Source organism: Plectropomus leopardus, chromosome 1 (assembly GCF_026936395.1).
Source record: "Plectropomus leopardus strain MGB_pleo_1.0 chromosome 1, ASM2693639v1, whole genome shotgun sequence".
NCBI lineage: Eukaryota > Metazoa > Chordata > Actinopteri > Perciformes > Serranidae > Plectropomus > Plectropomus leopardus.
In genome coordinates, this window is record NC_142176.1 from 39,254,452 (window position 1) to 39,276,566 (window position 22,115).

The following is a 22,115-nucleotide window of genomic DNA, read 5'->3' on the forward strand; positions in this document are numbered from 1 at the left end:
ATCAAAACAGTATTAAAAAGCTAGGCTTTTTGACTATTCAAAATGGTATGACATCTTTTAATATGAAATATGCTAATGGTTGTTTTTGCAGAGAGTCTTTGTTGGCGGTGTAGCATTTAGTTTGTTTTTTTTTGATACTGCTTGACACGATATTCACAATTATTGTTTTTTAATCATGATCTACTATAAAATCGTATATCGTCCCATCCCTGGAATTGAGATATCACAAATTTGAGGGCATACAAAAACAGAAACCATCAGAGAAATAAGTCACAGCTAGTGAGAGAAACAAGAACAGAGGGAGAGGCAGGGATAGAGAGAGAGAGAGAGAACCAAGTGTGAGCATAGCATTTTCCAGCCTCCTGAATAATTGAAGGGCGAGTTGTGTGGTGTTGGGTTGTGAGCTGTGTTATCTGCCACCCCGGAGCAGCTATCCAGTGGCTGAGCCGCTCAACACACACACACACACACACACACTCTGTGATCGATGGAAGGCCTGATGGAGTTACCGCAGCATATATTATTCACACACACTAACACTCCAGGTGCTACAATACTGGTGCTGAGTGAATAATACAGTCAAGCTGGATCAAGTCAAGAGGTGTGTGTGTGTGTGTGTGTGGGGGTGCAGACTGTGAACTCTCTGTGTAAGACTATGCATCCTTATGGCTAAATATGGATTCATTTAAGTAAAGTGTGACTTTGTTCAACAACACCCGGATCTGTTTGTGTGTGTGTACACTGTGTGTATTCATCTATGAGTGTGTGTTCATACCTCGTGGGCCCCAAGGCAAACTTTGACTTGATGAATTTAAAGATGTGTTCGTCTGATCTGAGCTGAAGTGCTTTCTGTAAACACACACACACACACACACACACACACACACACACACGCACACGCACACACACACACACACACACACACACACACAGATAAGGTCATCTTGTCGAGGCCAAAGATCAGCATGCTGAGATGTATAAATAAGTTATTTAAGCTGAGATCATACGATGAGCTTACATCATACCTACAGGTTTTAGAAATATATGAGGAGGAGAGGAGGGCTGCGGTCGAGAGAGGTGGAAGGGTGGAGTGTAACAGGGAAGAGAAGGGGTAATGAAGCAGCAGTAAGGGAAGGAAAGGAGGAGCAGAGGAGGGAAAAGGAGTGAGATGAGAGAACAAAAAATAATACCAGAGCAGACAGGTGAGGAGAAAAGGGGCAACAGATAGAAAATGAGAGGAAGAGTGAGGAAGGATAAGAGCCAGGGAAGAAGAAGAAGAAGAAGAAGAAGAAGAAGAAGAAGAAGAAGAAGAAGAAGAAGAAGAAGAAGAAGAAGAAGAAGAAGAGGAGCACCTTGGCCAGGTAGTTGATGGTGAGGGTGAGGAGGAGAACCATGGTGCTGTGGAGAACCAGTTTGCCCAGACGAACCAGCAGGCCTCCTGTCTTCAGACCGGACTGCATCAATGGCAACAAGAGATGAGTTAACACATTCACTATTATATTCTTCATGAAGTTTCACATTAAATTCTTTTTAGTCACTAAAAGTGACACTGCCAGCAACAGAGGGACCTGAGTATTGTCTCAGTTAAGCAAAGAAAGTGGGGTGCTCCCTTTTTTTTCTTTTTTGGTCTTTTATGTCTTTACTATTTTTTTTACTGACTGGATGGACATGCATTGGTGCTACAGAAGTTGAAAGTTTTGTAGCAAAGGCCACAAAACTGTAGCACAAATTTAGAAGAATCAAGTTGAAATTCCTGTGAAAGGCATCTTAACATACCATAACAAATTTGATGTCAATCAAGGTTTCAAAGGGTTAAAAAGCAATTTCCCATATCCTTTAAACTAAACACAGTACTGACAAAAAGTAGAATATCTGTATTATTAATTTATTATCACCCATGCCGATAACATGGACAAAGCAGGTGAGGGTGCTGAAGGGGCTGTAGTGCCCCCTAAAACCAGGTATTATAAATACCATCTATTGAGGGAAAAGTTTAAACTTAGTGTTAAAGCTATTGCTTCCCTTTTCTTACTGGGATACAGGCTACATGTATAGTACACAAGTATTTGAGGGGAGAGAGGGGAGGATTGTCTTTGATGCAGTTCTCTGGTTTATCAGTGAAGTGTATGAACTAAACTGCAGACTCGATTCTCTAACAGTGACAGAGTGACGGCTGACTCATATCAACAGGCTAATGTGGGTAGAACACACATCAGCGGGTACATAGCCTGTCGCTCGTCACCCAGGCGCTGTCTAACCATCGCAGCATAAATTATATGTACCAAGCAGAGTAGAAATGTGCTATCAATTCACCTCACACACAAACAAGCGAGCACACAAAGCCTCACCTCAAAACAAACCAGCATCTCTGTCTCACACATGCAGCGCAAAGCTGTCTGTAACAGGTGCTACAGCAGACTTTGTGAAGCACATGCAACATAGGTGTATGTCCCAATGTACAGCCCTGGATTAGATATCAATTTATCAAATCTAACTTTGAATCCATGTGTCTTCAACTATGTCATTTGAAACAGAAGTTGCAGAGGAATAAAATGCAATGATTTAAATGAGGTCTGCACTTTATGTTGGCTTTTATTCTTATTAAGCTGATCACAGGAATGAAAGTTTAACTGACATTGGTCTTGTTGGACTACAAAAAACACCCTGCCCACTCCTGATAACAGACTCATCTTACAGAGTGTATTTCTTTTGTCTGACAATTTCTGTTTGGCCTTGCACAAACACCAGCCTGCACATCAGCGAGCAGCCCAAAGTTTCATTTTTCCATTAATATTAATTAGCTGCAGCTTATGTAATAATCTGTCAGGAGTTTTTCATTTCAAACAGAAAAAACTTTTTTTTTTCATTTTCTTTTAAACAACATAAAGCAACATGTGTTAGGGAGGATATCAAGTCAAGCAAAGTCAAAAGTTAAAGTGGAGCCGTTTGTCTAAAGTCACCAGATTCATAACTTGAGACTGATTGATCAAAGTAATATGACTCCAGTCCAAACCTTTAAAACATATTACAAAGCAATAAACATGCCGATATATTATAAAACATTTCACAATAAGAGACTGTGTTACTGTATACAAATTATCTAACGCCAGAGATGAAATCGCTCTTTGCAATTTGTGATTCTCAGCCTTCCTCCATCTCTCTCTCTCTCCATTCCACTTTCATCCTGTCACATTAAAGGTTTCTGTAATTGTTACTGTGATAAGATCTGATTTAACTAAATTACATTTAGACCTGACAGGAAAATGTGTACCCAGAATACAAAGTGAAATTAACTTCTGCAAAAACAGACTGCAGCACAGGGCTCTTCACATCATGCAGGTTAATCTTCCATCTGTGTTTTGTAAACAAGCCACCACAACTGTCTGGATCTTCCTCTGCGGGACCTTGATACACCAACAGTGTTATATTAATTCTCTGATCCAAATGCCTGCTTTTTTAGTTGTAAAATTTTATTTTTATTCTCTGAAATATACAAACACACACACACACACACACACACACACACACACACACACACACACACACACACACACAAACAAACTAACCTGGCAGTGTCTGATGAAGAGTGCAGCCACGATGAAGCTCAGGACCAGTGATCCCAGTATCATGGAGTTACAGAACTGGAGGAGCCACACAGTCAGCAGACTGCTCACTTGAACCAGGTACAGAGTGGTCACCTACACAAACACACAGATACTCAGTACATTTACATGATGCTAGAGAAAGTGTTAGTCTGACTGAAACTGGACTTTTAAAATAGATGTAAACAAGTTTATCCGACTGAAATCAGAATAAATCAAATTTCTCAAAATCGGACTAACACACTAAGATAATTCAATTGGAAGTTGAGCTGTTCCATCATGTAAACACCTCAGTCAGACTTTACTAGAACAAAAGTTCTTCACGTGCTCCTCGTCGCCACGCCGGCCTCCCTCGGCGGTTAGGGATAGGGACTGTTCATTACTTATGATGAGGGGAGGGGTGCTGTAAAACGGGTCAAGCATTTTTTTTTTTAAATGTAAGCACTGAGGAGGGACTTGTGTTTTTAATTTTGCCTAAGGTGAGGGACATACATACTTATAAAGGTAGGACTTTATATTTCTTTAAAAAAAAAAAAATCACACACTAGCCACGCCCCCTTGTCTGAAAAATAAAGTACAGTCCCACAACACCAGCACAGAAGCCAAGTGATGTATTGCTGAGGACGGGGTCACAAGAAAACATACTAGCCACTTTAAAAAATCAATATCAGTTTAAGTGCACACAACATTTGAATATCTGTTCCTCTTTACCTCTTACCACAGCAGCTGATGGAGGCGGCAGTAAACCAGTGACTCTGCCGTTCAGTGGAGTAAAATTTCTTAATGGAGTCTGGTGTTTTTGAAATAATGGCTTCAAATTCCCATCAGTAAGGACTATTTTAGGGCAAGGTAAGGCGGTGAAAATATTCTAAATATAGCCTAGGCTACACTTAAACTGATATTGTTTTTTTAAGGTGGCTTAAGTGAAGGCAGAGTTTGCTCAGTGCCGTTTGATTATACCGTATGTATGTAACACAGTGGTTTTCTATCCAGAAGTTATTGTAAATTAACAGTTACGATTGTGATTCGATCCATACCATAGTCTGTATAAATAACACAGGTGTATTGCAACTAGCTAAAAGAGGACATATCTCCACCCGCCATGGTGAGGTCAGACATACTTCCGTCAATAAATGGATTCTCCCCCGCTGCTTGTATGCTGGGACAAAGACACTAGTCCAGTTAAATGGCCTGAAGTGTACATGCAAACAAACTGAATGCTGTAAAACTTCAGCCAGTATCCTCTATGTCGCATTAATGCAGACAACAGCAAGAGAAAAGTGCACTATTGGGGAATCTGTGACCATACAACTTGTAAGACTAAGCATCCTTGAGCTATTCAATCTTTTTTTGGGAGTCCATCAGTTTTGGCCATTAGTGGAGATTCGGGATGGAACCTCAGAACATCAATCAGAGATAAATGTCAAATGATTCATCTTTGGAATAGACTTGTTAAGACGCCTAATCAGAGACATACGAAAAATATATTTAATTTGGGACATTTTACACGCTCATCCCTGATCTAATAAGTTAAAATCCTTATTTTCTTTAAAACACTTTGTCGTTGATTTTCCTGAACAGGTTACTTTGTAATATTAAGAAGATAGGGAGCAGGGAGGAGGACAGACTTTTTGTTGTATGAGCTAGATGAAACTGAGAATGACGTTCATATTCTAGGGTGCCTGCACTGCCAAGGGCAGGATGGATGATTCATAATTGTTTAAGAAACACCATGCAACATCCCTGTGATACTGGCTAAAATATATATATATATATATATATATATAGATATAGATATAGATATAGATATAGATATATATAGATAGATATAGATATAGATATATATATAGATAGATAGATAGATATAGATATAGATATAGATATAGATATAGATATATAGATATATAGATAGATAGATATAGGTAGATAAACTAATATTTTTCTTTGAAACTAATACTTCCCCTGACATAAGCTACTGCACGCTATAGGAAATGTTCAAAGCTTAAATTGGAGGGCAGATAATTTTATGTTCAAAAGAAAATCATTGACATTTGTGATAACTTTAAAGATACTGAACAAACGTTATCTTTTTCAGAGGATAATTGAAAGGAAGATTGTTACTGCAACCAGAGCATGAGCTCCTCATGAACAACGAAAGGGCCATAGATATACTCTTAAGAGCTCAACAACAGTATTATGAACATGGCAAACGAGCTAGCAAGATGTTAAGTCACCAACTAAAACAAAGCAATTGTCTGTCAGCTGAATGGACGCTAGTTTGGAGTCCAGTATCCAGCTCGTATTAAATATCAGTGGAACTGACCCTTTAACGATCCGGCCAGTCTTGTAGCCATACCTGTACAGTTGTTAAGAAGTCGACACAGTCCAGGGTGTATACGATGAGAGCCTGAACAAGCAGGATAAACTGGTTGAACTGCCACGTCAGGCAGAAACAGAACGTCGTCACGTACATTAACCACACCATCACCTTCTGAGGAGGGAAGCACACACACCAACATACGGAGGTCACTCAACCCTGCTGCCTCCTTTAGAAATGCTAGATTAATGAGCAGATGGGTTGAGGGTTCAAGGCCGATCAGTGTGCTCATAGCTTTGGTTTAGTGTGAGTTTGTGTACCTGCTGTAAGCCGGTGAGCTGAGGCCTGAGGTAACAGGTGATGGCGGCGACCTGCAGCGCTAGGAAGGGTAAAGACCAGTTCTCTCTCAGGGAGATGGTGAACTCCACACGAGTTGTATCTACCCTAATAGGAAAGAAAGAGAGAGAGAGAGAAAGTTGGATGGTGACAATCAGTTTTATAGATTAAGTAATATCAAAATGTCCAACTCACAGTGAAATACAAAAAAAGTACTGCACTATTCAAACTTCCTGTAAATTGTGTGCTGAAGCTGTAAAACAACCAGAGGAGTTAGACAAGATAGGATGAACAGGTAATGAATATCCAGGGGCTGGCAGATCAAAGTGATGTCATAGTCTGATGCCTCCATAGCTGTTGTACAGACTGACTGCAGTTGGCATAAATGAGCCCCTGAGTCGCTCCTTTTTACACGGAGTGAGATGATTTTATGGCTGAACGAGCTGCTCCTCTGCAGAAGCTCATCAAGTAGAGAATGAGAGGTGTTGTCTCGTATGGCTCTGATTTTGTCCTCCATCCCTCTCTCTGCCTCTGCCTCCACACTGTACAGTTCCAGCCCAACCACAATATGGCCTTCCTTACCAACTTGTTGACCATCTTAAACGGTCTTTGTGGTAAGCTATTCGTCCCTCCTCCACTGTCATTAGGCGGCTGGGTAAAAAATGACCGTGATGAGAGCAGCGTTTTACCCAAAGATGAACATTTTTCAACTCTGAATGACCCCAAAAAATGCCAATTGTAAAGCGCTCAGAGTATAATAGCCCCTCAGTACCCATGGTTGTATTAAAGAGACCTAGATACAGCATTTAAGGGCCTACAAAAGTTGCTCAGCGAGGCATGAATCTACAGGATTTATGTCAACATTCAGTATTATATTAACCAGATGATCTGCGCTGCTTCCGCATCACTGGATCGATAAAGTAACGCACTAAAGTCATCCCCTGGCAAAGCAGGAAAAGGCAGTGAGCAACTTAGCAAGAAATGCACATTGCATTAAATAGGTAAAAATTGACAAGAAAAGACCTGAAAAGCAGTTTTTACAAAAAAAGAGATTGTTAATAAAACAAAATACATGAAAAATGTCCAGAAATGATTATAATTGTAATTATAATTACATATTTAATGGTATGTTAAAAAAACAACAATGTATACATGTATTTTTTTTTCCAATTTTCAGCCCTTTTTGGGTCTTTTTTTGTTAATGTTTTATTTTTATTTCCCTCTCTTTCTTTCTTTTTTGTGTTCTTATTTTCAGGTAATTTTCTTGTAATATTTTTACATTTTTTTGCAATATTTTGGGCCATGTGTTGTTGTGTTGCTCATTGCCTTCTACCCTTATTTTTGCAGGAAATCAAACAAATTCTCCCAGGTTTCAAAGGGTTAATTGTAGGGCTCTCATTAACTTTCCAAATGTGAATGTACTGACTGAGTTTAATCCTGATGGGAAAACAAGTCATTTCACAAGGGCTTTGGCCCTCAAACAAATGTAGCCACTAATTTCATACATGTCTTTCCCAGTGTAAGTCTATGGAAAAAGCTGGGCCACATGGCATCACTTGACAGGCACAGAAGTTGTAATTCCACTGTTTGACCGCAATGAAATTGGCTTCAAAGCCTGGCACACTTCCCAGGGGCCTGCCAATGCCTCCTCACTCTACAAGTTCTTCTTCCTTTTATCGCATTTACACTGTGCGATTTTGGACTGCCACAGACAAGAGATAACCATTGTGAAGGAAACGTGGTGATATCTTTCGTCGTGGCTCTAAAACGGTGGTCATACATCACACAGTAATCGAGGTTCAAGGATGGCCTTTGTCACAGTTGTGCGATCAAAGACAGCCTGGGATAAAATTCTGTCAGAAAATTGGGATGACCATTTCTTTGTGTGACTCCTGTTACAACCTAAATCTACTAACCAACCAAAGGAAACACAGCATGAAATGACGCACTGATCAGCGCAACTCTGCTAGTGCATGCTAACTGCTAACTGATGCCAATACTTGCAAAATTGGCGTGCCAAGTTGACCTCTTCTCCCTCTTCTCTCTATTTTCCACCTCCTCCTCTTCAGACTTTTTTTTTCGACACACATAATTGATACTATAGCAAGAGCTCGATTTGTTTGTTTACGTTTTTCTCTTACCACTACACCTGTGTCGATGGACAGCGCACACTGACCTTTTGTTAATGCGTAATGACATCTATGGACATAGGCTGTAGCCTAACATAGGTTGTGGCCTGCAATTCAGTTGATGATGTTATTATACAGTATATATCAAACTTGGTATTGTACCTAAGATACATGTCGCACATTGAAGCTGCACTAAACTTCGACTTAGTGCCAACGTATAGTTTCTCTTGATACCCCTAGAGCAGACTACTGCAAAGAACAGTGCACTGACTACTACAGACTCGTAGAGGATCTTTTGTTACACCCGCTGAAAGATCCAAATCTGCTCTGTCCCTTTCTGAAGATGGCCTCAGTCTTATGAGACCAGTCCAGTTCTTTTTTGATTTCTACCTCATTATACTTGTATGACTCCTCAGGAAGATAACAGCATCTTGCTATTCCATGTAAATTTTGGGTCAAGAGACGGAAGGTGAGGGGGCCGTCCTCTGAAGTTCGGGGTTTACTGAGAGTGTGGGAGGTAAGAATGTTCTCTATGGTGTTGGTGGTTTTCAATGTGTGGAGGAGAGCAGGTTCCCCAGCAGAGGTGTGAATGGGGGCAGAGATGATAGGTGAGGACCCAGACATGCAGCCTCAATATGTGGGGTGGGGTGGGGGGGGTGTCAAGGATGCAGGCTTCCTGCAGCCTGTCATTCATTTCATCCTACCCTACACCTCCTTCACACTGTTCTGCCCCATTTTGACCTCAATCTTCTCCCTGTAGTTGTTTTTGACCTCTCTGAGTTTCCTTTTTACCTCCTAGTAGTACATCGTGATATACAAGCTTCAGTGACTTTTGAGTGAAATACTAATATACTTCAAACTCTGCTGTTTTCTTTTTGATCATGGCAAAGTTTTCTGAAGTTGTAAAAGATTCAACATTATGGGAAATTTGCTTATTTCTCTTTCTGTTAGAGTAAGATTAAAATGCTGATACCACTTTCATGTCTGTAAGACTGGCAACGAGGGAAAACAGCTAGCCTGTCCAAAGATAACAGAGTCTGACTGCCAACAACTTCTAAATTTACTGATTCAAACACCATCTCATCTAATCTGCACCCAAACAGAAATGCAGGAAATGATTATAATTTTACAGGATTTACGTGCCGCAACTATGCTTTCGACAGTAAATTCCAGGAAGACTGCATTTGTCTTTCAAGAACAGAAATGTTGCTGTTTCTATTAAAACAACACAGAAACATGCTCATTTCCAGACTGACATTCTTTCTTTCACCGGCTACTGCAGACAGAACACAGATTCAACACACACACAATCACATACTTAACCCATTCAGTGCAACAGACTGGATCATTTACCATGTTTTCACTCCTCTAATGACAAAATACAAGCCTTAATCAATGTTGTTAAAAAATAATGGGAAGCTCTTAGTGGTCATCCCTCTTTTTTTATTTTGGCTGGTGGTGGAGTGAACATTGAAAGACACACTGTGTATATATATATATATATATATATATATATATATATATATATATATATATATATATACATATACATATATATAGTATCTCACAAAACTAAGTACACCCCTCACATTTTTGTAAATACTTTATTATATCTTCTCATGGGACAACACTGAAGAAATGACACTTTGCCACAATGTAAAGTAGTCAGTGTACAGCTTGTACAACAGTGTAAATTTACTGTCCCCTCTAAATAACTCAGCACACAGCCATTAATGTGTGAACCACTGGCAACAAAAGTGAGTACACCCCTAAGTGAAAATGTCCAAATTGGGCCCAATTAGCCATTTTCTCTCCCAGATGTTATACAAGCTGTACACTGACTACTTTACAGATGTTATACAAGCTGTACACTGACTACTTTATATTGTGGCAAAGTGTCATTTCTTCAGTGTTGTCCCATGAAAAGATATAATAAAATATTTACAAATATGTGAGGGGTGTACTCACTTTTGTGAGATACTGTACATACATTATGAGTCATGTGATTTAATGACCATAGTGGACACTTTAATTGAAAAAAAAGTTCAATAAAATATCGCTTAAAAAAAAAGATTTCAGAGTCAGGTCTATTTTAAAATACGGCAGCCACATCTAGATTTTATGGCAAGAAAAGCAGTTTTCGCTACTAGTGGTTGATAAAGCTTTGATATAATGCATTTGTCCTATATGGCCATATATATTGTTTACACTGATTTTCAACTGGATTTTCATCAAAATATCAATCAAATCATATTTATCTTTGTAAATCTTAGAAAAAGTTTTTGTTTTCTTTTTCCATTGCTTTTATACTTTTGTTTTTTATGTGTTTTTGTGTCTTATTTATTCATGAATGATAATTTTTTTTGTTTGTTTTCTCTCTTAGTTACTCTCGCCATGGGGTAGAGGGTGGTTGTGGAGGGAAAGGCTTGAGTGCGTAAAGGAAAGTGGGAATAACTGTATAATGAACTGTCATCTCTCTGTCTTTGTTAAATGAAATAAAACATGCCCTCCCAAAAATAAATAAAATAAAATAAAATACAATAAAATACAATAAAATAAAATAAAATAAAATAAAAAATTGATACAAAAATCCATAAAAAATTGATAAATTGAAGAAAAGTGGCAAAACTATATTAAAACATCCATTAACTCTAACTCTTGCTACACCTGGATAAATGAGACTTACACTTCATGAATCGTATGACAGTTTTAAATAGATGTTTTGATACAGTTTTACTGTTGTTAAATGCAGGCCTCTTTACTTCATCAAGTATTTTCTCAGTTTGTGGATTGTTCCCTCACCATGGAGGCATGTGAAAAACACAACGTTTTCTTCTCAAATTCAACAAAAACCTGGTTTACAGTAGGTATTTAATAGGTCATTTTGTGGGCGAGGTATTCCTTTCAAGATACAGACAGAAAGAGACACAAGAGACATCAGTCGCTTTGATTAGATTTATAAGGAAAAAAACTGCTTTATCTACTTGAAGGCAGTGTATTTACAAAATGACACTGAGTCTTTAACCCTGACCATACTACATGAAAATAAATCGCTATGGATCCAGTGAAGTTCCCTATCAGTTTTGTGATTTACTGAACGTGACACACTGATTGAATTCTTTTTAGCACACTAAACACACACAATATTTATTTTGTGGGTAAAGTCTATGCTGGATTTTCACTCTGTGAGCAGCTGGCATGAGAGAAGGTTCAGGAGTACTTGCTATTCTAGAGCAACTTTTTTTTCTCATTCAAATGTGAGGGAAAAGAAAACATTTAAAAACATCACACCTGACATAAAAGAACTAGAAACTATTAAAATTGCCTTATTCACAAAAAGTTGCTGCTAAAGTGGTTCATTAAAATGATTGATTTTCCTTGTGTAGGAGAAATCATGACTCAATGTGACCTTTACTGCACTGCTGTCTTAATGAGGACCTTGTGAATGCTTAATCTGTTCATTTGACTGTTCTTTTTATACAAAGCCTTGCAAAGTGAAATAGAAATATGTAAATGTATTAAAAGCTTATGACTATTTTAAAACAGGGATTTATTAAATAAGCAGAAAAAGAAATCAAAGCCCATTTTGCTGTAGAAAACGAAGTACAGCTAGGGTTTGTTTTTTATTTGCAGAATCTGAGGCAATAACATGATTTGGGGACGCATTAAATCTTCACATACATGCAGCTAGGCATTTTTTAAAGGGCAGAAATCAAAAGAGATTTCACTGTGGAAGTGTGATCAAATTAGTTATCAAGGCCTACAAGGAAATAAATGATTTCAGCATAATATCAAGAGTTGGTCACTAATGATATATACTTAAGTAAATATATTAAAAAGAGGTGTGAATAAGTGTTTTATGCCCTGATTTTGCATAGGGCCTAAAAAAGCGATTTAAAAAACAAACAAACACCCACCACACATTCACAAAAGTAAGTCAATAAATGTCAGATATATTGGAGAGGGCATGGATCGTTTGATCACTTGCGTACCTTTTGGAATCGTCAGATGATCACATTAAATGTGGCCAAAGTTTGACACATTTCTCAGTATGGTCATCTGCCTGAGGCACCCTGCAAGTTTTAAGATATGTAGCCTACACTGTGACATACAGCTACATGCTAACAACAGGAAAACACGTAGTGTTGGTACTGGATGTTGTTAATTTCTACTCCATTTCGGATCATACTAATCCTGGAAAATGTCCTGTTGTGTTTCATCATGGCAGAAAATCCCACTATACTCTTTTGAGGTCAGACCCCAACTGCAATAATGGTGCAGAGACACAGAAGATACACAAGACCCTGAGACGCAGATCAATCAGAGGACAACTGGGCTTTTTCAAGAGACAGGTGCTAAAAAGGGTGTTTCTCACAGGGTGAAAAAATGTGTTTGAGCGTGGACAATATGAGTTAAATAAAGTATTTTTTAACATTAAAGCATATGAATATTAAGGCTTGGGCGATTTGTCGACATAATCGATTACAGAAATACGTCCATTAGCAAAATGTGCATCAGTGTGTCGCAATATGGTAAGCTGTGCTCAGTTGGAGCAAGTCAAGTCAAGTCAGTTTTATTTATATAGCCCATTATCACAAAACAAGGTTTGCCTCAGAGGGCTTTACAGTGTACGACATCCCTCTGCCCTTAGACCCTCACATCACCCAAGGAAAAACTCCCCAAAAAGAACCCCTGTAACGGGGAAAAAAAAGAGGAAGAAACCTCAGGAAGAGCGGTAGAGGATAGTGAGGGATCCCTCTTCCAGGACGGACAGACGAGCAATAGATGTCGTAAATAGCAAGTGAAATACAATCATGGCAAAAAAGGAAAGAGAAAGAGAGGGGGGGAGGGGGGGGGGGCACAGAACAATAGAAACAGATGCATGTCATATTACAATAATGGTAGGTGTGAAATTAGTAATTGCTCTCTATGATGATGTTGATAGAGATGATAACAGTCTCATGCATATGTGAGCACAGTTTCCAAAGAACAAGCTGAAATGACTTCCCACAGGGTACAGCTGCTCTCCACTGAAACCCCAAGCGAAAGCACTGCGGAGCATTTTCTCATGACGGCAGCAAGACAGCACTGTCCTGTTCATATTTTGTCCCCACCAAGGCATGATAGATAAGGAATATCATCATATGGAATGTGTTTCTATTTGTAGTAGTCACCATGCTTCACCTAACATTGTTATTCATCCAGTTAATCTTTTCTGTTTACTTTAACGGCTGTGCACGAGTGTGAAAACAGCTTAAACTATTGCTACAGAGCACTTTTACAGTCTGTGACTGTTGTTATAGTCTGTGAATCATTTCACTTCTTTTCTTTTTCCCAAACTGATGCAAAGAAACATTCGCTGGTGGTTTTCCAAAATGAACATTAGCCTACTCCGGTGGTGACATAAATCCATGTCATAACCATTTAAAATTTTAAATCAATTACGTATGAAAACATGCTGATTCTCCAGCTCAGGGAGAGGGCCTCAGTGATAATATAGTGATGAAATTGATTAATGTCTCACAGCAATCCTTGAGTTTAAGGTCCTTTATTTTTTCTTATCTGGTATATGCTAAAAAGGGTCTATGATGATAATAATAATGATAATGATAATGATAATGATAATGATAATGATAATAATAATAATAATAATAATAATATCATAACATCAGTGACATGTAAATTATCAAGAAGACAATTGCACAAAATTATTTAAATATTAATGAGACAAGTACTAGATATCTTATTTTGTTGGTAAATTAATTAATATGTCAATAAAGTGATTTAAAAAATATATATACATTAGTCATTAGATTAGACTTATCGAAAAATAATTCTTATATCAATCGAGAAAAAAATAATTGACAGGTGCAGCCCTAGTAAACACACAAGTATGAACCTGAAAATGAGGAAAATATGTCTCTTATAAAGTAGAGAGGGAAAAACATGGAAGAAGTAAGTTTGTTTTTGTTTTTTTTCATTCTTACTGGGGGTTTTTGTATGCACTCCCATCACAAAATAAGTAACAGCTGTTGAACTAATATTGCAATCTAAAAATGGTTTACACAGAATTTTGAGGCTTTGTTTAAACAACATGGTTCGTCAGGCTTCAGTGGGGATCCAAAATAAGAAAATTAACCATCTTTCCCTGACATGTAAAACTGCCATATCATTTACTGAGTCAAGTGCATGTCTTAAAGGAGCATAACACTCCCACCCCTAACACTGTCTCAAGCACACACACACTGTCATTACACACCTGTTGAGGATGTACCAGACCCCAGTGAGCCCACCAGCCAGCCAGGAACCAGACAGGAGCCATGCTGTGAGGTACAGAGCGATCACATACACCGCTTGGAGCGAGAACACTGTGTAAATGTAGAAATACACAGGCTCCAGATATGACTGAAACAAACACACAAACACACACACAAACACACACACACACACACACACACACACACACACACACACACACACATACACATACACATACACAGACAGCATTAGTTCATTAGGCACTGCAAATGAACATACCGAGAGATGACTGCAATGACGAGTGATTCAGGCACTCAGGGACATTTTCAGAGTTTGGTCTGATATTTCACTTCGTGGCGCTCGTGTCACACTGAGATCCAGCTAAGTAACTGTTTCTCAGTTAATTGATATGCCAATATAGAAACCTTTTCCTCCAGCGTGACAAGCGCAAGTGTACCGAGCCATGTCAGCTTTAAAGACCAAAATGTAAAATGCCACAGCACCTCAAACGTCTAACAGTCTCCTAAAATGACTATTATTCATAACAGTAGCGAGAACTTGAAGGCGGCTGAAGTGACTTTTCATTGAAAAATAAAGGGATACAACTACCAAAAGGTCAGAATTAGTTTAAGTAACACTAAGACTGCTTGTAAATTTCCCCAAATCCATAAAGAGCTGGAGTGAGTTGCTAATGTTAGCCTTAACTCTGATAGCAATCAAGACAGCCTCGGCATGAACAGTTAATGTAGTGCATTATAGTTGCAGTCCTGCTCCTTTTTGTATATATTCTTATTGTTATATATTGGATATATTCTTATGATTTATTGCACACACACTTATATTTTTATATTTTGAACTTGCAGGATAGTTTTATACATTGCAATGTAGGCACATTTTGTATCTTACACACTCAACACATTATCCATATTATAATTTAAATATTCACATATTGCTGATTGTCTTTTACTGTATTTCTTTACATTTATATTTGTACACACTTACATACTCAGCATATTATACATACTTATTTTTTTTCAATATTTACTTATTGTTTACTTTTACTGTATTTATTTATTTATTCATTTGCCTTTATTTGTTATAGAGGGACAATGTACATTAATGAAAATTTTTTAAATAAAATGTAAATGCACCCAATTGTAGCCAAAAGGCTAATTTCTATTGGCAGAAGGAACACAGCAAAGTGACCTGGTAATAAAAGCTACAGATTACAGTAAAAAAAAAAAAAAAACATGTTATAGGTACAATATTTTTATATTTTGTGCTTGTGCTGGTACTTATTTCAACTTGCAATAATTCTCTATGCTGGCATCAGAGCGACTGTAATGAACCACAATCAAAGTATTTCTGATTATGATTTCTGATTACGATTCAGTCATGAGTGGGGCTTTTGTTAAAACCTGATACTGGACTTTGTTAATCATCATGACAAAAGAAAATAGTGGAGTGTGATATCATTTTTTACTTTTTTCACACATCGAGACCGATTTGTTTCAAGGCTAAGATGACAAGAAAAGTCACGGAGACAGTCGATCATTTTGAAGTGTGGCGGTCATTACTCTAATCTCCTGTGTTTAACAAGCCAACAGTAAATAGATGACAGCTGAGAGATGTGTTACCTGTATGGGCAGTACTCTGTATAGAATACTGAGGAAGACCTCCTGGTAGATATTCATTCGCTGCAGGAGATTAATGGTCCTCTTGGATTCTGTCAAGTTGTCATGGATCAAATCGGAGAGCCCTGGGAAGGAACACACACACACACACACACACACACACACACACACACACACACACACACACAAAGAAACACACACACACACACACACACACACACACACACACACACACACACACACACACACACACGATTTAAAAAATGCCACCATGTCTTCACAGTGACTTTGACTGATATTAGGAAATTATTATTGGGAAGAGGAGGTATGAAAGTTTCTTAAAGCTCACTTTGCTAATTTACAGAGTATGATGCTACTGTAAAAGAACAATGAGAGTGTTTAAAATTTCTGTCGACCGCTAAAACCACAGTTTGTTCTGCTTGGATTTAATTCTATAATTGCTGTGAGCACAAGGGTTTCTAAATCCATCAATGCATTCATTGGAAGCCCTCACACTTTGCTTTCTTTGCTCAATTAAAAAAAAAAAAAACAACTAAGCACTGATACACTGCTATTCACCTAAAAACCTAAATATATCAGCTGTACTCACAGCGTTTTATAGCGCATGTACCGAAAGGTAACTTCATAAAATAAATTATGAAATAAAATTGAAAAAAAATAACAACACTGGAGTTATTTCATACAGTAAATGACATATGGGATATGTGGATAAACTGATCATAGGAGCAGATGCGTCAAGATCTTAGTGGCATAAAACCTCTGCTACTTTGAACGTAGGGAACGTAGACTGATGATGGATTTTGATATAAAGAATCTTGATATAATGTTTTTATCCATTAAGATATGTTTGATGTTTTTTAATGCCATGACACTGCTGTTTTTTCTATGTAATTTATGTAATTGTTGATTGTCAATTCTGCCACCTTTAGTGGTTCAGATGGTTAACCACACCTGCCACCATAGAGCTCGTCGGCCTCTTGGTGTGCAATATCGATGAATATAGGTGCAGTTTACTCTTTTTAAACATGTTACCTGATGAGGATTCAAGCAAGACTGAAACGTTATTTTAAATAAGATTGTGTGGCATGGAGTGCCACACAAGTGTGCAGGCATGACATTTTTCCTCATATACCACCTCTGCTAAACAACAAATCTATACAATCAGCACAGTTTCACGGTCGGCATCCAAGATTACAGATATCACCGCCTTAGAATCTAAATAAATGTGTAATATGGTCACAATCACACCTGGTATTGATTAATGGTGTTTTTGCAGAACATAATGATGTCACTGTGAAGTTGACCTTTGACCTTTTGGATATTAAATGTGGCAAGTGCTACTTCTGCTTATTTGCTGGATGTGTTGAGAAACCATTGTTTTCAAACAAGTTTGCCATATTAACTTAGAAGGTAATACTACAGTTTTAGGCTCATAGCGTGTTTCTGCTCCCCACAAGTGGCCAAAACGTGTTATTGCACGCTAAAAAGGCTGATTCAAGTTCATTACATTTTGGGTCTTGTATCTGTAGTTTTGGACATTATTTCTATCAGTGGTGATACTATCTCATCAAAATAAATGCTGAAATCGGAGAATGGGGCATCAGGTACGACAAAATAAAACAGAGAAAGAAACGCCAGATGACAGGTTGATGTTGTACACAATTCAACAGTTAAACCAGATTGTTTTTTTCGATATGAACACATGAAGGTAGGACTGAACAATTAAACAAATATTAATTGGGGTCACTGTTTTGACTTCTAACTATCAAATGAACATGATCAGCTGCAACAATGTAGTTTAAAATTTGTGCCCCGCTCATAGAAAACTCATGCATTCCCCAAACTCAAAGCAGCCTTCTTTTCTGAAGAGCTGTCATGTCGCTGCAGCCTGTAAAAAACTTTGCTGTTGCCACTGCAGACGGGCAAAATTAAAATCATCCATTGTTTATTCTTGGGATAAAACAAACCATATGCAAGGCCTGCACAGGTCTTGTGTCTGCGCAGCAAAGCAACATAACCTTAAAAAAACACAGTCTGCAGTGCTATAAATGCATGGAGGCCAGGAAGAATAACGTTGCGAATGTCACTGTTCCATTATCATTAATCCTGGTTCATGTCCAGTGTCAACTCAGATTTACGGTGACACTGCAAAAAGTTCAAATCCCACAAAATGTATAGGCGTCATACTATGATATGTATCCACTGAAGATGCACTGAATGCCTGTGATGATGAAGCTTTTTTGAGTCTTACTTTGATTCAAAGATTATTACATTAGCAGAAATGTAGCGCAACATGGAAGTGAGAGCAGTGTTCTGTTTATCCAAATGTTAAGTGCAATAAAAATATTTTGTCCTGACAAACAATTAATAATCATGATAAATGATCATGATCACAATACTGATCAAGGTAATTGCGATTATGATTTTGGCAATAATTATGTAGCCCTGCTTGAAGGTACCAGAAATGTCTGTTCTGAAGCCGATCGCGGATGTTCTAGACAATGGTGGTGTGCAAAGTGGGCAAAAACATCAATAAACATAGGTGAAACAGACAGAAAAGGAAAGCATTTATATATGTAGTCTACTCTGCAATGGTAGAATCATAAAATTCAAGGAAAAATGACAACAAAATCAAGGGAAAATGACAAAATAAGCACAATCTCAGCAGGTCTACAGTATCAGTCGGCAGGACACCAAGCTTCTGAGATGCTCACGGACACTCGTGGTGGATACAAAGCTGCATGGAGGATGGAGCAAATCAGCATCGTAGACATAACTTCATCAACAAGCACCCAGTAGAATCAGAGGGTAATAATCCCTCAATTCACAGAATGGTCAGTAAACTTCTATGGTTAAAATTTTACCATTCACATTTGGTCTCTCTTTCAAACAAGGTTAAACTGAGGGTTTGCTTACAACCTATCTGATGGATAATTTCTCTTGCCCTTTCTTATTGCTTTTCAGTAATTTACAGCAAAGTACTTTGGGAAGTATTACTGGCAAAAACTACTCAAACATGACCCAAGTTGTAACAAACCAGAATTATCCTTTAACAATGGCATTATCATTCCATGCAAAAAGGCTGGTACTGATGTTATTTTTAGTGTGTGTGCGCACACACACACACACTACTGTCATTGTTCCAAATTGGACACTGGGAGCAGTATCATTATTATGCATTTGGTTTGACTGGAACGAAGCGTGACACCAAACTTGCAGCAGAGAGCTGAGTCTGTGCTGCAGGCAGGGACGTGTCAGCCTGATCACTGCTGTGTTCTTGATCCATGTAAGACCATAAAAACCAGCACCGTTTTCCATAAACAAAGTACACATTACTACCCACACACACGGCCCACTCCGCTTCATTCATTCCTTTTTATCTTCCTTTCATACTGTCATTTTTGCTTTATCCCTTGTCTTTGTCCTTCCCTCTGTCCTTCCTCCCTTTCTTATTTTGATCCTTCTTACCTCTCTTAGCCCCTTCATCCTTCTGTCCTTGTGCCTCTCATCCTTGAGTCTACTGTATATCTTTCCGTCCTTCTCCTTCCATCCTTTTTACTTTCTCCCATCTCACCCTTTTTTTCTTTGCCAAATCAATCTTTTATTTTCTTATTTCTTCCATGATGCCATCCCTACATTTTTCTTTTCCCTGCCTAACCCATAAACCACTGTAGTTTGTGCATACCAAGCTGTTCTGCTGACAGGAAGAGAAGTGAGCACAGAGTGAGACAGAAAGAGAGGTCAGCCAGTTCCTCAACTGATTAGCTTACGGCTTAATTATTTGCCATAGTGGAAAATTAGGCCTGTTTCCAACTAGGAATTTTACATGATAATGGGAACAAATAATTAGACCAATTTCCCTCGGACCAGACTGTGCATCACGAGAAACTGCAGTGATTTGTTTGGTCTGGTTGGAAAAAGGGAGGAAAAAGTTTCTTTTTCCTTGTAAGAGAGGGAAGAGACAGCCACCTGATGTCTCTGTCCACGTAAGAAAACAATGTCCATTTTGTCAGGATTGGACATTTTGAATTTTGAAGACCATGCTGCAATAACTATAATATAGGGCTGGGCGATATGGCCTAAAAATAAAATCTCAGATTATCACACCAAACTTGGTTTATGGTTTTAATAGATTTTTTCTCCCTCTTAAAAACCACAAACTACAAATGACAAAGAAAGTACTTTGTGATTTTGTCAGATATTGTACTATTTTTAGGGATGGGGATCGTAAATTTTTGGATTAAGGTCTGAGTCTTTATCAGTACCAGTATCAATACTTTTCTTTTATTTGGTGGAAAGACGAGGCGTCAATAGGTTTTTAACAGAGTTGATTTTGCTTTTATTGCTTAACGAGTGACTGTTTCGTTTATATCGCTGAGAAAACATATTTCTCACCCAAAAAACTGTCCAAAAACTTAATCTTATTTTTCTTGATTTATGATTCATGATGTGAACACATCATGATGACATTTTATTTACCTTTTCCTTATAGTCATTTTACTAAGTCACCCTTGAATACATCATAATGAAACCTTATGGAACCTTTTTTATTTAACTAACTGGGTCTTATTCTGCTGATTTCAATTCCGATTTCAACATTTGAATTCTATTTTTAACTGACGGGACTTGCTCCAGAGTTTGGGTGTGCTTACCACTGCTGCTGTGAGCGGATGATGATGAAGACTGTGCCGACTGTGCAGCAGCAGCAGCAGCAGAAGACAGAGCTGAGGAAGTTTTTTTAAGCCAAAGGTACTGCATTTAGCTTTAATTTCATGTACAATGTTGATGTGCTTGGCCATGCGGGTTGTGTTCGCCCCCTTGGCCACCAGATTTCTTCTTCGTTTGGTTGCATTCAATTGCATTCAAATACTCTATCGGACAATCAATGTCTGCGGACCAGTGACTGGATATAGATTGTGACTCGACTTAAAATGTAATGTTACGTTACAGGACCCACAGGACTCCATAGCGGTACTATCAATAAGCTCAAACGTTAAAGCGCAACCAGGTGCTAAATAGAACCAGGTTTCGGACCCCATCCCTCATTGTTGTACAAAGAATCAATATAATATTTTGGATAAACCGGTGATAAACTATATAGGGGGTATCTCTCTTAATAGAGTCCTGTCCACATGGCTTCAGCATGGAGAAAGTTTGATAGGACTGCAAAGGTTTTTTTACAGCTACTCAACTGTGAATAGATAAAGCTGTATAGGTCAGATGAAAAGCAAATTAGACTAATAAAATCAAAGATGACATAAATGGACTGGCTGATATTTGATCAGTTCAATTAAAGGCCAGTATTGGTGTGATAGAAAAATGATATCCCCATGAATATAGAGCATACCTTCCTGTATGGAGGGGGCCTGCAGCATTTGCTTGTAGTAGGAGTAGTACAGTCCACACTCTGTCCGAAATGAGATCTCCCGCTCCACTTCCTGAAAGCAAAAAGGGGATTTCAAGTTGTATGAAATCAAAGGCTTGTATTTTCTGAAATATGGAAAACAGATATCCTGGCAAAGCATGACAGAAACATGGAGGATAGAGGCAAAGCAGCTAATACACTCGTAATCCTCGACAGTAACAATAATACAGGTAACACGGTGTGTGTGTGTGTGTGTGTGTGTGTGTGTGTGTGTGTGTGCGTGTGTGTGTGTGTGTGTGTGTGTGTGTGTGTGTGTGTAGATGCTTAGATGATGTCCTCCCAAGAGATTTCCTGTTTGCCATGCATCATTACAGCTCCACCGGGGGGTAAAAACACACAGCAAACAGTGAACAACCAGCTGCAGAAGATTAACATAATCAGCCATCTATCATG

The 22,115-nt window shown here is 38.3% G+C and overlaps 1 protein-coding gene across 3 annotated transcripts in view; it reads right to left on the reverse strand.

Annotated features, from left to right (window-relative positions):
• dpy19l3 (dpy-19 like C-mannosyltransferase 3) overlaps nt 1-22,115 on the reverse strand; it is an 86,582-nt gene that overhangs the window by 46,847 nt on the left and 17,620 nt on the right. For all 3 annotated transcript variants that reach the window (XM_042484517.2, XM_088081023.1, XM_042484511.2), the window contains 8 exons: nt 21,645-21,735; nt 16,280-16,401; nt 14,644-14,789; nt 6,240-6,363; nt 5,959-6,093; nt 3,567-3,698; nt 1,353-1,454; nt 776-849 (listed from right to left, as the gene is read on the reverse strand). In XM_042484517.2, coding sequence (XP_042340451.1) covers nt 776-849; nt 1,353-1,454; nt 3,567-3,698; nt 5,959-6,093; nt 6,240-6,363; nt 14,644-14,789; nt 16,280-16,401; nt 21,645-21,735 — 926 coding nt within the window. The remainder of the gene's footprint in view (nt 1-775; nt 850-1,352; nt 1,455-3,566; nt 3,699-5,958; nt 6,094-6,239; nt 6,364-14,643; nt 14,790-16,279; nt 16,402-21,644; nt 21,736-22,115) is intronic.